The sequence below is a fragment of the Podarcis raffonei genome, chromosome 5 (genome assembly GCF_027172205.1).
Source record: "Podarcis raffonei isolate rPodRaf1 chromosome 5, rPodRaf1.pri, whole genome shotgun sequence".
Lineage (NCBI taxonomy): Eukaryota > Metazoa > Chordata > Lepidosauria > Squamata > Lacertidae > Podarcis > Podarcis raffonei.
The window spans coordinates 939,004-957,548 of NC_070606.1; the positions used below are offsets into that span (position 1 = coordinate 939,004).

General features: G+C 42.4%; 1 protein-coding gene across 11 annotated transcripts in view; it reads right to left on the bottom strand.

Annotated features, from left to right (window-relative positions):
* CCDC91 (coiled-coil domain containing 91) overlaps positions 1-18,545 on the bottom strand; it is a 157,002-nt gene that overhangs the window by 91,155 nt on the left and 47,302 nt on the right. For 9 of the 11 annotated variants that reach the window (XM_053387508.1, XM_053387507.1, XM_053387506.1 and 6 more), the window contains one exon: positions 17-94. The exons of the other annotated variants lie outside the window; for them this stretch is intronic. In XM_053387508.1, coding sequence (XP_053243483.1) covers positions 17-94 — 78 coding nt within the window. The remainder of the gene's footprint in view (positions 1-16; positions 95-18,545) is intronic. 11 annotated transcript variants of the gene reach the window in all.

Genomic DNA, 18,545 nt, shown 5'->3' on the forward strand with positions numbered 1-18,545 from the left:
TTATGAAGATATTTACCTTAAATTCTTCCACAATAATAGCCAAGGCCTCATGGCCAGCTCTTCTCAAGTCTTCCAACTCAAGTTTATGCTTCTCCTGTAAGAAATAGATAATCATACAGTCATGACAACATCTAGTCAACCCTTTATCCAGTCCACGACACAAACTAAAGTGCCATAGACTTTTCTGTTTGTGACATCGGAAACATAACATTTATGTGTTTCTAGTTTCACTGTTTTACTATTAAGGCAGAAATACAAAAGTCAATTTAGACTTTAGGTGAAACTGCCGTTTCCATATGGTGCAGAGAGCAGACCATTTAACAGCACAAAACAACTGAGCCTGAGAGTAAGGTACTTTTAAATAAATATCAGCTATAGGAAAAGGTATTTCCAAGATTGCCATGTGTGAACCTCAGTGCTTAAAGAAGCCCCAAGAAATAACACATGCAGAAACAGAAAGAAAAGAACTATGCCTTTGGTCAAGCTAACTGTGTACACCATCCATGTTGACCCTATGATCTCTGCATCACCCGATCCACTATGTAGTGTCTGCAGGGATCATTTGAACCATGAGGGCCAGGGTTTTTATTACATATGCACCCTTCTCCAATGGTTTGTGTAGGCATCCTTATTTCTTCTTAGTATGGAAGTGAACACAACTTGTTTTAAATATAGACCTTAATACCTATACTAAAATGAAAATAAGCAGGTTGTTTACCAGTAACTGGTGTTCAAGAGGCTACCTGCAACCATACAACTGAGTTCTACACCTCCACAGAGCATCTCTAGAATCTTCTAAAATTTAAATTAACGATTGCTGGAGTAAGCTGCCATCATCCCTGGTTGCAGGATAAAATAAAAAATAAATCTGGTCTGAAATTTCTTGACCTTTTCAGTCTTTCATCAACTTTTATCATCTTCACAGCAATAAATATGAATTTAGATGCCTATAACTACTTTTCTTATCAAGGAACCAGTACCATTGATTATTTTATCCTGTATTTTATTATGTGAACCACCCTAAGATCTCATGATGAAGGGCGTGTAAAAATCTAATAAATAATCATACTTTTGTTTCCTCCTCATTTGATATTCATAGCTTTGAGGTTGGCAACATGGTTAAAAGTAGTAATTATCCATTGGTTCTGCTATTATAATACTATAGACATTCATCCCTTAATCACTCTGCTCACTTTTGTGAAAGATGAATTCCATGGACAAGACACCTACTCTCTTCTATAGTTGGGTTACTCATAAGCTGTACTCTTTGGACACGTTGTCAAGAAGCCTTGGAAATGAACTATGACATTTTGCAAGCCTAACAAAATATATTTCAGCACCTCTGACCTATGATAGTCCATAATTAGTATTTTAACTGAAACAGAGGTTTATTGCAGGGGTAACTTGACCAAGATGTGCCAAGAAGAATTACTGAAACCATCTCAATAGTTCTGCAAAAACAGACCTACTAACTCCTTCCCACAGTCATTCACTTGTGAAGAGCGAAAAGAGGGAGTATGCTGGGCAAAAACTGACTCAACTGGGACAAGCTGCAGCCAAAAGGAAATAATCTAACTTTTGGATACTGTTTCTAGGTATATTGTTTCATATAGTTAGACCCCTAATGAATGCAGAGATATCTGCCAGTAACTGGCTCGTGCATTATAGCAAGATCTTTGGGGATCTATCTTTAGATCACATGCCAAAATTATCCTTGGAAGCCACATGATTGCTTTTTTGGTCCCCCGTTACTATTTGAGGATTATTACATCCTTCAGATGGCAAAGCACCTGGAGAGGGTATGCCTCCCACAAAAATAGTTCCACACTCTCCACTGAGCTCAAAATGGCTTACATGGGAGTTATATCCAACTGAATTTTACCTGAAATTATAGAATCATAGAATATTTGAGATGGAAGGGACCCAGTGGTCATCTAGTCCAACCCCCCTGCAATGCAGGAATCTCAGTTAAAGCATCCATGGCAGATGGCCATCCAACCTGTTTAAAAACTCCCCTCTTGTGGGAGTCTGTTCCACTGCTAAACAGCTCTTACTGTCAGAATGTTTAGTCGGAATCTCTTTTCTTGCAACTTGAAGACAATGGTTTGAGTCCTATCCTCCAGAGCATGCTCCTTCCTCCATGTGACAGCCCTCAAGGTATTTGGAGATGGCTATCATATCTCCTCTCACTCTCCTCTTTTCCAGGCTAAACATACCCAGCTCCTTCGAGTGCGACTCATAAGGCTTAGTTTCCAGACCCTTGATCATCTTGGTTGCCCTCCTCTGCACACGTTCCAGCTTGTAAACATCCATTTTAAATTGTGGTGTCCAGAATTGGACACAGAGTTCCAAGTGTGGTCTGACCAAGACAGAATAGAGTGGTACTATTACTTTCCTTGATCTAGAAACTATACTTCTGTTTACGGAGCCTAGAATAGCATTAGCCTTTTTTGCTGCTGCATCACACTGTTGACTCATGTTAAGCTTGTGGTCCACCAAGACCCCCAGATCCTTTTCACATAAACTGCTAGTAAGCCAGGTGTTCCCCATTCTATATTTCTGCATCTGTTTCCTCCTAACTGCAGAACCTTACATTTGTTCCTAATGAAATTCGTTTTATTACTTTGGGCCCGGTTCTCCAATCTGTTAAGGTCATTTTGAATGCCTGTTTGAAGGAGGCAGTGGTAAAACCACTCATTAAGAAACCTTTCCTGGTTTCAGAAAACCTAACAACTGGCCAGTTGCTAATCTCTCTTTCCTGGGCAAGGTTCTGGAGCAAGTGGTCGCAGACCAGATCCAGGTGCTTTTGGAAGAAACTGATTTTGTGGATCCTTTTCAATCGGGGTTTAGGCCTGGTTTTGGCACAGAAACAGCTTTGGTCCCTCTGTCGAGAGACACACAAGGGAAACATGTCCCTGTTAATTGTTCTCGACTTCTCAGCGGCCTTTGATACCATCGACCATGGTATCCTTCTGGAGTGACTCTCCGTACTAGGGGTGGGTGGCACCGCTTTGTGGTGGATCTATTACTTGGGGAATGCTATTCAGCCCTGTGGAAACCGCAGGGCTCAATCCTATCACCCATGTTGCTTACATGAAACCGCTGGGTGGGGTTAGCCGGAGGTTCGGAGTATGTTGTCAGCAGTATGCTGATGACACCCAGCTCTATTTCTCCTTTACATCTGCAGGTGAGGCAGTGGAGGTGCTGGACCAGTGTCCTGCCTCTGTAATGGACTGGATGAGAGCCAACAGACTGAAGCTCAATCCAGATAAGACTGAGGCACTTTAGACCAGATGGCTGGGAGGTTGCCTGCTCTTGATGGGGTTACACTTCCCCTCAAGGAGCAGGTGGCCCAGAGCGCCTTCCATCAGCATCAGGTGGCCCAGAGCACCTTCCATCAGCTTCAGCTGGTGGCCCAGTTACGCCCCTATCTGGAGAGGGATAGCCTAGCTACTGTTGTCTACGCTCTGGTAACCTCTGGGTTAGATTACTGCAATGCATTCTACGTAGGGCTGCCTCTGAAGACGGTTCGGAAACTTCAGCTAGTGCAGAATTCAGCGGCCAGGTTGCTCACCGGACCAAGACAGTTTGAGCATATTACACCAATCCTGGTCTGATTGCACTGGCTACTAAGTAGTTTCCAGGCCCAATTCAAAATGCTGGTTTTGACCTATAAAGCCTCAGGACTGCAATACTTCAAGACCGCCTCTTTCCATATGAACCTACCCAGGCCCTGAGGTCATCTTCAGAGGCCTCCTTTGTGTGCCCTCTCCTTGAGGGGTCCGGATGGTGGCAACATGAGAACGGGCCTTCTCTGCAGTGGCTCCCCATCTGTGGAATGCTCTCCTTAGGGAAGTTTGCCCAGCACCTTCATTGTACACCTTTAGGTGCCAGGCAAAAACATTCCTTTTTAATCAGGCCTTTGTTTGATACAATTTACATCCTATGCCATTTTAAAATGTGTGGTTGGGGGGGAGAGCTATTGCGTTGTTGTTTTTATTTTGTGGTTTTATATCTTGATTTTATTCTGTGAACTGCCCTGAGACCCCCGGGTATAGGGCGGTAACAAATAAATGTTCTTGTTGTTGTTGTTTAGTCGTTTAGTCGTGTCCGACGCTTCATGACCCCATGAACCAGAGCACACCAGGCACTTCTGTCTTCCACCGCCTCCCACAGTTTGGTCAAACTCATGCTGGTAGCTTCGAGAACACTGTCCAACCATCTTATCCTCTGTCGTCCCCTTCTCCATAGAGATTTCTCAGGAGACAGATGAGGTGATCAGGCACTCCCATTTCTTTAAGAACTTGCCATAGTTTGCTGTGGTCGACACAGTCAAAGGCTTTTGCATAGTCAATGAAGCAGAAGTAGATGTCTTTCTGGAACTCTCTAGCTTTCTCCATAATCCAGCGCATGTTTGCAATTTGGTCTCTGGTTCCTCTGCCTGTTCTAAATACAGCTTGCACTTCTGGGAGTTCTCGGTCCACATACTGCTTGAGCCTTCCTTGTAGAATTTAAGCATAACCTTGCTAACATGTGAAATGAGTGCAATTGTGCGGTAGTTGGAGCATTCTTTAGCACTGCCCTTCTTTGGGATTGAGATGTAGACTGATCTTCTCCAGTCCTCTGGCCACTGCTGAGTTTTCCAAACTTGCTGGCATATTGAGTGTAGCACCTTAACAGCATCATCTTTTAAAATTTTAAATAGTTCAGCTGGAATACCATCACTTCCACTGGCCTTGTTATTTGCAGTGCTTTCTAAGGCCCATTTGACTTCACTCTCCAGGATGTCTGGCTCAAGGTCAGCAACCACACTACCTGGGGTGTACGAGCCATCCATATCTTTCTGGTATAATTCCTCTGTGTATTCTTGCCACCTCTTCTTGATGTCTTCTGCTTCTGTTAGGTCCTTACCACTTTTGTCCTTTATTATGGTAATCTTTGTGCGAAATGTTCCTTTCATATCTCCAATTTTCTTGAACAGATCTCTGGTTCTTCCCATTCTGTTGTTTTCCTCTATTTCTTTGCATTGCTCGTTTAAGAAGGCCTTCTTGTCTCTCCTTGCTATTTTTTTTTGAAATCTGCATTCAATTTCCTGTATCTTTCACTATCTCTCTCACATTTTGCTTGCCTTCTCTCCCCTGCTATTTGCAAGGCCTCGTTGGACAGCCACTTTGCTTTCTTGCATTTCCTTTTCATTGGGATGGTTTTCGTTGCTGCCTCCTGTATAATGTTGTGAACCTCCATCCATAGTTCTTCAGGCACTCTGTCCAGCAAATCTAAATCCTTAAACCTGTTCCTCACTTCCACTGTGTAGTCGTAAGGGATTTGGTTTAGATTGTATCTTATCGGCCCAGTGGTTTTTCCTACTTTCTTCATTTTCAGCCTGAATTTTGCTATAAGAAGCTGATGATCTGAGCCACAGTCAGCTCCAGGTCTTGTTTTTGCTGACTGTATAGAGCTTCTCCATCTTTGGCTGCAGAGAATATAGTCAATCTGATTTCGATACTGCCCATCTGGTGATGTCCATGTGTAGAATCGTCTCTTGTGTTGTTGGAAAAGCTTGTTCTCTTGGCAGAACTCTATTAGCCTTTGCCCTGCTTCATTTTGATCTCCAAGGCCAAACTTGCCAGTTGCTCCTTTTATCTCTTGATTCCCTACTTTAGCATTCCAATCCCCTATAATGAGAATAACATCCTTCTTTGGTGTCACATCTATAAGGTCCTGTAAGTCTTCATAGAATTGGTCAATTTCAGTTTCTTCAGCACCAGTAGTTGGTGCATAAACTTGGATTACTGTGATGTTAAAAGGTCTGCCTTGGATTCGTATTGAGATCATTCAATCATTTTTGAGATTGCATCCCAGTACAGCTTTCACCACTCTTTTGTTCACTATGAGGGCCACTCCATTTCTTTTACGGGTTTCTTGCCCACAATAGTAGATAGGATGGTCATGCGAACTGAATTCGCCCATTCCCGTCCATTTTAGTTCACTGATGCCCAGGATGTCAATATTTATTCTTGCCATCTCATTTTTGACCACATGCAACTTACCCAGGTTCATGGTTCTTACATTCCAGGTTCCTATGCAATATTTTTCTTTACAGCATTGGACTTTCCTTTCGCTTCCAGTGTCCTTTCGGCTTTGGCCCAGCCGCTTCATCAGCTCTGGATCTACTTGTACTTGTCCTCCGCTCTTCCTCAGTAGCATGTTGGACGCCTACCGACCTGAGGGGCTCATCTTCCAGTGTCATAACTTTTATATGCCTGTTGTCTTTGTCCATGGAGTTTTCTTGGCAGGGATACTGGAGTGGCTTGCCGGTTCCTCCTCCAGGTGGATCACATTTGGTGAAAACTCTCCACTATGACCTGTTCATCTTGGGTGCCCTGCTCGGCATAGTTCATAGCTTCTCTGAGTTATTCAAGCCCCTTCGCCATGGCAAGGCAGTGATCCATGAAGGGGAAACAAATAAATAGATAGATCTGATTTTGTCTTCTGCAGCATTAGCTACCCCTCCCAGTTTGGTTTCATCTGCAAATCTGGAAAGCATCCTCTCAATTCCTTCATCCAAGTCATTTATAAAGATGTTGAACAACAACGGGCCCAGGACAGAACCCTGCAGCACCCCACTTGTCACTTTTTCCCAGGATGACGAGGAACTGTTAATGAGTGCTCTTTGGGTTCAGTCAGTCAACCAGCTACAAATCCACCTAACAGTTACCTCGTTCAACCCACATTTTACCAGCTTCTTCACAAGAATATCATGGGGACTTTGTCAAAAGCCTTACTGAAATCAAGATACACTATCTCCACAGCATTTCCCTGATCCACCAAGTTTGTAATTCCATCACAAAAAGAAAATAGATTGGTCTAGCATGACTTGTTTTTGAGAAACCCATGCTGGATCTTAGTAATCACAGCATCCTTTTCAAAATGCTCACAGCTCAACTGCTAAATTATCTGTTCTAGGACCTTCCCTGGTGAAGCTCACTGGTCGGTAGTTACCTGGTCTTCCTTTACCCCCTTTTTGAAGATGAGGATAACATTTGCCCGCCTCCAGTCTGTAGGGACCTCACCTGTTCTCCAAGAATTCTCAAAGAATTCTCAAAGGCTCTGAAATTACATCTGCAAGCTCCTTTAGTACCCTTGGATGCAGCTCATCAGACCCTGGAGATTCGAATCCATTTAAAGCAGCTAGGTGTTCCCTTACTACCTCTTTTCCTATCTTGGGCTGCAGCTCCCTCTTTATGTCACTTATTCTGTTATCACCAGGTTGGGCATCACTTTCCTTTTGGGTGAAGACAGAGGTAAAGTAGGTGTTGAGAAGTTCTGCCTTTTCTCTGTCATCCAATAGCATTTCTCCATCTTCCCCACACAGAGGACCTACCACTTGCTTGTTTTTCCTCTTACTTTGGACATAGCCAAATGAACTTTTTCTTGCAAGCCTGAGCTCATTCTGAGCTTTTGCCGGCCTGACCTTCCCGCTGTTGGCTACTCGTTGGCTCCTCCTCTGTGATTTCCTCTTTCTTCCATTTCTTATACATGCCCTTCTTAACCCTCAGCTCATCTGTAAGCTCCTTATGCAGCCACACCAGCTTTCTTTGACGCCTCTCACTTTTCTTTCTTGTTGGTATTGCCTGCATTTGTGCCTTCAATATTTCTTCTTCTAGAAACTCCCATCCTTCTTGGACTCCCTTCACATTGAGTATTTCTGACCATGGGATCACACCCAGTAGCTCCTTCCGCTTTTCAAAATTGGCCTTCTTAAAGTCCAGAATGCGTGTCCGACTACACTCGGTTTCTCCTTGCCTCTGTATCCTGAAACCCAGGAGAACACGATCACTTCCTCCCAAGTTTCCAAGCACTTCCACTTCAGCAATCAGTTCCTCCCTACTGGTGAGGACCAGATCCAAGATAGACAATCCTCTTGTTGGTTCTTCCACCTTCTGAGAAATGAAATTGTCAGTGAGGCAATGGAGGAATTTATCAGACCTTACACTCTTGGCAGAGTGAGTCCCAACAGATATTGGGGAAGATGAAGTCCCCCATGATTACTATTTTTCTCCTTTTTGAATGCTCTAATAAGGCATCATCCAAGTCTTCAGTCTGGCTTGGTGGTCTATAGCAGACACCCACAATAAGGTCATTGTCGTTTCTCTCCCCTGCATTTTTTACCCATATGCTCTCAATCAGCTTTTCATGCTCCAGGTTATGGATTTCTTCACAAGTGTACTCCTCTCCCCTTCCCGTTTGGTCTATCCCTTTTGAACAGGTTATACCCCTCAATTCCTTAATGAACCTATTTAACAAACCTAAGTAAGGCATGCCCACTGTCTATGGGCCCATGAATACAATTATTCCCCTTCCTCCCATTGTTCCCCTTCCTCCCATTTTATCTTCACAATAATCCCTTGAGATAGGCTAGACTAGAGACTGTGACTGACCCAAGGTTACCCAATGATTTTCATGGCTGAGTGGAGAGTTGAATCCTGGTCTTCCATGATGTAGGTCTAACATTCTTACCACTACACCACACTGTGGAGAAACTATGCTATGAAAACAAAATTTGCTATGAAAATTGAATAAAAATGTTAGCCAGAAAATATGGATGTTTAAGAATTTCTCCAGGAAGTCAATAATGAGGACAGACGCACCTCTTGAAGGAGGGCATTCCACACAGGAAACTGCCACTGGAAAGGCCCTTTCACAGCTCAATGGCAACGGGACAGCCCCTGGTGGCAGCACCACCACTAAGACCTCAGCTGCCAATCACACTTTCTGAGATGCTTGATCTTGCAGGAAGTGCTCTTTTAGGTACTTTGGTTCCATTCCATGAATTGGGCTCAATAGCTCAACGGCAGCCAGTGCAGTGCTTTAAGGACTGGTGACATACTTTCCCATCAGGCTGTCCCACTTTTATCAGCCTAGCAGCCACGTTTTGAAATAGCTGCAGCCTCCAGTCTCTCTTCAAGAACAGTCCCATATGCAGTGCATTACATAAGTCCCGACAGGTCACCAGAGCTGGACAAAGCTGGGTAAAGTCAGGGCCCTCAAGGTCTATGTTAATACACAAGAGAGCAGGCACCTCAACCTCATTCAGGTCATCACCTTGCTTCATGTGATGCTCCTGAATGAAGTTAGGTTGGCAGAGCCCAGGAGCAGAACCTCTTCGTAGTGAAACCAACTTCAGAAACCTCATCAGGAGGGCTTTAAACTGACTAATGTGGGGGAGGGAGACAGTGCTCCTGAAGGTAGGAGTCTATCAATTGATGAAGATGATCATCCAAATGTCATAGACCAAATGGAGCAAACAGCACGCAGACCTAGTGGTGGGAGGAAAAAATCCTTAAATAAGAGACACGGGGGAATGATTAATGGACTTCAATGTCTGTACACTACGGCGCAAAGCATGGGAAATAAACAAGATGAGCTTGAGTTCTTGGTACAGCAAACTAAATATGACATAATAGGCATCACTGAAACCTGGTGGGATAAGTCCCACAATTGGAATGTAATAATGGAGGGATACAATCTATTTCAGAGAAACAGACCAGACAAGAAAGGAGGAGGAGTGGAGTTATATGTCAGGGATGTGTATACCTGTGAAGAGATCCAAGATTTAGAACCTCAAAGCCAAAGTGAGAGCATTTGGGTCAAAATTAAGGGAGAGAAGAATAACAGTGACCTGATTGTGGGAGTTTACTATAGATCCCCAAGCCAAACGGAGGACATAGATGATGCCTTCCTGGAACAGATGGCCAAGCATGCAAAAGGAAGGGAGATAGTAGTAATGGGGGACTTCAATTACCCGGATATTTGTTGGATGTCAAACTCAGCCAAGAGCATAAGGTCAAACAGATTCCTCACTGGCCTTGCAGACAACTTCATTGTCCAGAAAGTGGGAGAAGCAACAAGAGGAACAGCCATTTTAGATCTGGTCCTAACCAATGTTGATGACCTGGTTAGTGGGGTAGAAGTGGAAGGATCATTAGGCTCGAGTGATCATGCTCTTCTGAAGTTTACTATACAGCGGAAAGGAGCAGCCAAGCATACCTGGACTTAATTTCTTGACTTTAAGAAAGCCGACTTCATAAAACTTAGGGAAGTGCTGGGTGAGATCCCATGGACAGTAATACTAAAAGGAAAGGGAGTTCATGATGGCTAGGAGTTTGTTAAGAGGGAGATAGTAAAAGCACAACTTCAGGCAATACCAATGAGACGGAAACATGGAAGGTGCCTAAAGAAGCCAGGGTGGCTATCTAAAGAACTTTTAACTGAGTTAAGATTAAAAAAGGATGTGTACAAAAAATGGAAAAGGGGGGAAACCACCAAAGAGGAATTCAAACAAATAGCCAGCACGTGTAGACACAAAGTCAGAAAAGCTAAAGCACAGAATGAACTCAGGCTTGCTAGAGAGGTTAAAAGCAACAAAAAAGGCTTTTATGGGTATGTTCGTAGCAAAAGGAAGAACAAAGAAACAGTGGGGTCACTCAGAGGAGAAGATGGTGAAATGCAAACAGGGGACACAGAAAGGGCTGAACTCCTCAATGCCTTCTTTGCCTCAGTCTTCTCCGATAAAGAAAACAATGCCCGACCTGAAGAATTTGGAGCAAATGATTCAGCAGAGGAAACACAGCCCAGAATAACTAAGGAGATAGTACAAGAATACTTGGCTAGTCTAGATGTATTCAAGTCTCCAGGGCCAGATGAACTGCATCCAAGAGTATTAAAAGAACTGGCAGATGTGATCTCAGAACCACTGGCAGTCATCTTTGAGAATTCCTGGAGGACAGGCGAAGTCCCGGCAGACTGGAGGAGGGCAAATGTTGTACCTATTTTCAAAAAGGGGAAAAGAGAGGACCCAAATAATTAACGCCCAGTCAGTCTGACATTAATACCAGGGAAGATTCTGGAGCAGATCATTAAGCAAACAGTCTGTGAGCACCTAGAAAGGAATGCTGTGATCACCAATAGTCAGCATGGATTTCTGAAAAATAAGTCATGTCAGACTAACCTGATCTCGTTTTTTGACAGAATTACAAGCCTGGTAGATGAAGGGAACGCAGTGGATGTAGCCTACCTTGATTTCAGCAAGGCATTTGAGAAGGCGCCCCGTGATATTCTTGTAAAGAAGCTGGTAAAATGCGGTCTTGACTATGCTACCACTCAGTGGATTTGTAACTGGCTGACTGACCGAACCCAAAGGGTGCTCATCAATGGTTCCTCTTCATCCTGGAGAAGAGTGACTAGTGGGGTGCCACAGGGTTCTGTCTTGGGCTCGGTCTTATTCAACATCTTTATCAACGACTTGGATGATGGACTCAAGGGCATCCTGATCAAATTTGCAGATGACACCAAACTGGGAGGGGTGGCTAACACCCCAGAGGACAGGATCACACTTCAAAATGACATTGACAGATTAGAGAACTGGGCCAAAACAAACAAGATGAATTTTAACAGGGAGAAATGTAAAGTATTGCACTTGGGCAAAAAAAAATGAGAGGCACAAATACAAGATGGGTGACACCTGGCTTGAGAGCAGTACATGTGAAAAGGATCTAGGAGTCTTGGTGGACCACAAACTTGACATGAGCCAACAGTGTGACGCGGCAGCTAAAAAAGCCAATGCTATTCTGGGCTGCATCAATAGGAGTATAGCATCTAGATCAAGGGAAGTAATAGTGCCACTGTATTCTGCTCTGGTCAGACCTCACCTAGAGTACTGTGTCCAGTTCTGGGCACCACAGTTCAAGAAGGACACTGACAAACTGGAACGTGTCCAGAGGAGGGCAACCAAAATGGTCAAAGGCCTGGAAACGATGCCTTATGAGGAACGGCTAAGGGAGCTGGGCATGTTTAGCCTGGAGAAGAGGAGGTTAAGGGGTGATATGATAGCCATGTTCAAATATATAAAAGGATGTCACATAGAGGAGGGAGAAAGGTTGTTTTCTGCTGCTCCAGAGAAGCGGACACGGAGCAATGGATCCAAACTACAAGAAAGAAGATTCCACCTAAACATTAGGAAGAACTTCCTGACAGTAAGAGCTGTTTGACAGTGGAATTTGCTGCCAAGGAGTGTGGTGGAGTCTCCTTCTTTGGAGGTCTTTAAGCAGAGGCTTGACAACCATATGTCAGGAGTGCTCTTATGGTGTTTCCTGCTTGGCAGGGGGTTGGACTCGATGGCCCTTGTGGTCTCTTCCAACTCTATCATTCTATGATTCTATGATTCAACTTTTATAAAATGTTTTCTCCAGAAAAAAATGAGATGGCACACCAATATGCTGCTTCAGGCTCAATTTGTTTGGTAAAGACTGTTTTTATATTTTAAGCTATTTTGTAAACCTCATTATATGCCACTTCAAAACTACAGTGCTAAATTGTTTATGGTGTCAAGGTTTTTGCTGAAATATATCAATAACAATTAAAAATCTTAGCCAAAGTATTTTTGAAAAAGCTAATTCAATTATTTTATCTTTCAGATTTAGTTTGATTTTTTTCAATGCTTATTAACTGTTTCTGCTGCTACTGTGCTTTTTTCCAGACAAGACAGCATTTTTATTAACCTTTCTGCTGCTATTAGTATTTATTGAATTGCTGACTTTTGTTTGTACGATGATTTTTCTTCTATGAACCAGTTTAAGTTTCTCTCTTTTAAAGTAGAATACAAATTTATTATTGTTGTTGTTATTAGTTAAATATAACTGATGAATTGTAGTGACTAGGTAAAACACTCTTTCCCTATGAGATGTAAATAAAATGTCTGGTTGAAAGGTCTCAGGGTCCATAACTGCCAGCATATGAATTACTGTGTCATACAGCTAATGATTAACATCAAAAGTCACGTTTTCCTTTACCTGGGAAAGCTGGTATTAATGCAATGAGTTTGACAGCAATTTTCTTAATTTTAAGTGATTATGAGTACAAACATTACATTTATTTACATTAGTCAGATATTTTATTACTGCATATTTAAGGACACAGATTAACTAACACTATATACAAATAATATATATTCTCTTAAAAACCTAATTTATTTTGTTTTTGAAGACACAATTTAATTTTATCCACCCAGATTCCATCTCTAACTGTCCTTTGAGATAATTGCATCCAACTTGAAACTGTTAATATCCAAATGTTTATGGAAGCATAAATAACCTTCTAAAGTTAGAAGAATGACTCAGAATGCTACTGAACATTCAAGTGTCTAGACACCTAATGCTTTAGCTACTATTCAATAACCAAGGCCTGGAAGAAACGGAGTCCTGGCCATATCCTTTGTAATACAGTAGCATTAGATCTTGAAGTCAGACTACATCTACTGGAAGGCTCATCTTCATTTCAACAGAAATGGAACTGCTCTTTTTAAATTGGTGGGTGTCATGTCCTGCTCATTTCTAGGAGTCCACTTTTAAACAGGGGTAGGTAGTTACCACTGTCCCCTTACTGTAACTCCTCCAAGACCGGGGACCCCATTCTGCGGAAAGGCAGCTCTCCGTTGGGAATGGAGAATTCAAATTACCCAGGATTCAATTAAATTCTGAATAGTAATGTTGCAAAATGTCTAGGCAAATGGAATATTTGAACTACATTATTACAGCAGTTTAGAGTATTAAACTAAGAAAGGTATTTCACATTGCACTTTAGAGAAGAAATAAAAGATAGTCCTAATGCTCACTGTCATTATCACCACAAGTAAGGTTTTCTAGGTGCTCAACAAAGTTTCACATAAAGTTTTCTAGATGTTGCACATCATTGCCCCCACAAACAAGTCTACAATCTAATACAAGTAACTCACAACTTATGCACGTTTAACATGTACAATTTCAGTTTTATGCAACTGAAGGCAAGACAGTTGAAATTACACCAATTAAAGGCACAGAAGCTCTTTTTGTGCAGGGTTTTCCTGCAGAGTAAAGAGCTTTTACAGTAAGATCTCAGGCTTCCCTACTACATTCTGGGAGGCTCTCATGAGATCTCGCTGGAACTTGGATCTCACAAGGGCCTCCCAGAGCCCAGTGAGCAAGGAAGAGAGCTTAAAAGTTCTCTGCTTTGCTTGGTGGACAAGACTCTTTTGACATGATGGCTTTGGAAGATAAGATTGGGGGCAGTTCCAAAGGGGTGCAAGGGGGTAGTTTGGGAATAAATGTTTTTGTGTATAAGTGCAATCCCCAGAATATAACCCCTAAATTGTTTTATTTTATTTCTATACTGTCCATCTGAGGATCACAGCATGGTTTACAATATAAAATCACAAAAATACATAACATAGTAACAAACAAAAACAACACCCCCCCAGCCAAAATGCAAGTTACCTGTATACACAATACAACAGAAAAAAGGGATAGAGATAACAGAAAAACAAGCCAGGCATTACTTTTTGTAAGGTTACATAACATGAAAACAAACATTAAGGTTTATTCTATTTGTTCTTTAAGGCGGTGATAACAAATTCTCAGATGTGCTAATATAGATGTCTACACCACTGGCTTTAGATATTACTGCTGCTGCTCCATAGTTTGTTTATAGATAGCAAATTGCAATGACCTGGCTTGAGAACATGATCTTTAAAAAACATGATTTACATGTTTTTTCTCTCCCTAGAAGAGAAAAAGACAAGTGAGTCTTGACCGGGAACCGGCCCCTAAACCTACTCCCAGGCCACACCCCCGACGGCAGCCCATTGGCCCACCAGGGGTGGGCCAAGCCCACAGTTACTTGGAGGGGGGCACCCAGCCAGGTGGCCCCGCTTAGGGCCGCAAACTCTGCCCACCTGTTGGGAAGGGGTGAGTGGGAATTGCTAATGAGCAGCAAGCAGCCCTATGATTCACATGCTCCCTCTCTTCTATCCTTACACTAGAGGTTTTCAACCTTTTGGAGTCCATGGCTCCCTTAACCAACTACCTTCTTTCTGCAGTACCCCTGTGGGGCTCAGGAGCCCAGTTATGTCACCTCCTGCCTGCAGAGCGAGCAGCCGCTCATCCTTTTTCAGACACCCTCCCTTGTGGAGCCTCCTCTTCCCCTCTCCTTGGGTGTCCTCTGGGCAGCCGCTGCTGCCGCCCTGTCTCTGAGCTGCCCCTCCTGCCCCAAAGAGAGGTGCTTCCTCACACGGACCCATAGGGGCATGGGACTTGTCTGTCCATTCCCAACAGCAAGGGCTCATGGACTGGCTGGGCTCCCTTGCCTGCCTGCCTGCCTGCTTACTCTGAGGCCGCATCAGCTCTTGGCAACCAGCACCATTCCCCTGCGGCGCTTGTAGCCAAGGCTGCTGCAACAAACAGTTGTGCAAGCCTTTGGGAGGCAGAGATAATAATAATAATAATAATAATAATAATAATAATAATAATAATAATAATATCTTTATTGTCATGCGAGAGGACATCAGAGGAGGAAGGGAAGGAAAAAGGGACATAGGCCAGTGTTGCCCATAGCACCCCTGGCCATTATTTGTGGCACCCCAGGGTGCCATGGCACACTGATTGAAAATCACTGCCGTACACATTTGAGAAGAGGGGAGCAAAAGTTTCTTTTCACTTCCCAAACACCTGGAGGGCACCACATTGGTTACCCCTAGTTTAGAAAATCACCTGAAGTGAGCTAAAGTTATCTTCATGTTCCTAAAAGAAGTTTCTACATAGCAAAAGTAATACTCCAAGATGAAGAACTTCAAATACTATGGAATATACAATCTGACCATTTTAAAGGCAGGAATTTTGTGAGCATTTTCATAATGGATCACATTGATCAAATCATTGCTCTTGTCCTAACATAATTCTGGGGTTTTTTTCATATTTAGTAGGAGACCTTTGTATTTAAATGAAACCTAAAAGAGGAGGAAAAGCAATGTATGCTTAGCATTTCTGAGGCAATCACTGGAAATGGATCTGGTGGCTTGACACCCTCATTGCTGGATACAGCTGGGATTGAAAGATGCTAGCTGAAAGGAGCCCAGGCAGTATTAGAAAGTGTACAAATTGGAAAAAGTAAATTTTCTGCCAGTTATTGTGCCCTTTAGGATTTAAAGTCATTCCAGATACATTCTAGCATTAGGTAGTGCTATATTTATCTATTCTTTTCTATGTGCTTCTTCATTAATCTACTTTGTTCAATACACAGTTTGCTGTATAAGTTGAGTTTGTGGCTCTGGGAGGTTTGGGGGGGAAATGTCACTGAATAAAACAAGGAAAGGAATTCAAAAGCACAAAGACATGCCAAAAATAAATGTCCAGGCAGAAAAACTGAACAGAAGTGGGCATATGCATAAATGTGTTTAATCAACTAGCAAAAACAAGGCTAGAAACTAAGAAAGTACCCTTTTCCTGCTACTTTCCTCAATGCACCATATTTTCAAGCTCTTCTATGACCTGCAAAAGTTCCTGGAATTTCATCTATAAATTTAGTGGCAGGTATAATAGGTAACCTTTTAAACACCCATTTTTCATTATTAGTGTTCTGTCTCCTCTATGTCTGCACCTAAAACCAACCTAAATATTTTGTTAGAAGATGATATTTAACAGGATGTAAGTCATATTACTTTTAAAAGAAAACATACATTTTCTAATACTCTTAGCCACAGAATGTACCTACCTCCAAGATATATTTCCATGCTGTTCATATTCATGTGCACTAAACGAAACAACATTGTTCTACATTTTTTTATTTCAAAAATTCATGGTTTTCAACTAAGGGTGGAGCTGAATACATGGGCTGATCGATGACCAAACTAGGTGTGATGGAAGCAGGTCTGCCCTGTTAACGTGCAGGTTAAGGAAGAAGTCTGATTTGAAGAGCAAAAGGGGAAACACAAGTTGGTTCAAGTACTGCTTAGACCTCACCCCAGCAATTTCTCTCTCATTATTCATCTGAAAACCAATTTTGCTCATAAAACCTGCCCTCATCCCACCATGATTCAGATAAGACTGAATCTGCCACTTCCAGGAACACCACCAGAAAAAGATCCTGTGAAGTAACTAGACTTCCTGCCTCAAGAACTAGGTGGTGCTAATCCCAGATGGGCCCAGGTTGACCAGAATAGAAGATCAGCCATCACTTTGTTTCTTCACACAGATGCATATATAAGGGGCTGCAAATGACAACCAAGACCCATCTCCTATGTTGATTTGCAGGTGATGTGGCAGTTTTGCCATATAATCTGTTAACCTCCCTCCCAAAAGCTATGGTTAACCTCCAAGACTTTAGTATTTTGGCTGCCTACAGGATAAATTATAATAAATCTAAATCCTTATTTCTTAAAATTGACTCCAACATACAACTTGTGACATGTCATTTAACTGGAATTAAGATTTCCCTTTCTCTTCAATATATAGATGTTTATTTACCTGGGAACTTAAATGATTTACCTTAAATTATAGCCTGGTTAACAATAAGAGAAGATAACAATAAGTTGTAAAAGCACAACTTCAGGCAATACCAATGAGGCGGAAACATGGAAGGTGCCTAAAGATGCCAGGGTGGCTATCTAAAGAACTTTTAACTGAGTTAAGATTAAAAAAGGATGTGTACAAAAAATGGAAAAGGGGGGAAACCACCAAAGAGGAATTCAAACAAATAGCCAGCACGTGTAGACACAAAGTCAGAAAAGCTAAAGCACAGAATGAACTCAGGCTTGCTAGAGAGGTTAAAAGCAACAAAAAAGGCTTTTATGGGTATGTTCGTAGCAAAAGGAAGAACAAAGAAACAGTGGGGTCACACAGAGGAGAAGATGGTGAAATGCAAACAGGGGACACAGAAAGGGCTGAACTCCTCAATGCCTTCTTTGCCTCAGTCTTCTCCGATAAAGAAAACAATGCCCGACCTGAAGAATTTGGAGCAAATGATTCAGCAGAGGAAACAAAGCCCAGAATAACTAAGGAGAATAAGAATAAGTATTATTCTTATTCTAAGAATAACTAAGGAGAATAAGAATAAGTATAAGTATAAGAATACTTGGCTAGTTTAGATGTATTCAAGTCTCCAGGGCCAGATGAACTGCATCCAAGAGTATTAAAAGAACTGGCTGATGTGATCTCAGAACCACTGGCAGTCATCTTTGAGAATTCCTGGAGAACAGGCGAAGTCCCGGCAGACTGGAGGAGGGCAAATGTTGTACCTATTTTCAAAAAGGGGGAAAGACAGGACCCAAATAATTAACGCCCAGTCAGTCTGACATCAATACCAGGGAAGATTCTGGAGCAGATCATTAAGCAAACAGTCTGTGAGCACCTAGAAAGGAATGCTGTGATCACCAGTAGTCAGCATGGATTTCTGAAAAATAAGTCATGTCAGACTAACCTGATCTCGTTTTTTGACAGAATTACAAGCCTGGTAGATGAAGGGAACGCAGTGGATGTAGCCTACCTTGATCGCAGCAAGGCATTTGAGAAGGCGCCCCGTGATATTCTTGTAAAGAAGCTGGTAAAATGCGGTCTTGACTATGCTACCACTCAGTGGATTTGTAACTGGCTGACTGACCGAACCCAAAGGGTGCTCATCAATGGTTCCTCTTCATCCTGGAGAAGAGTGACTAGTGGGGTGCCACAGGGTTCTGTCTT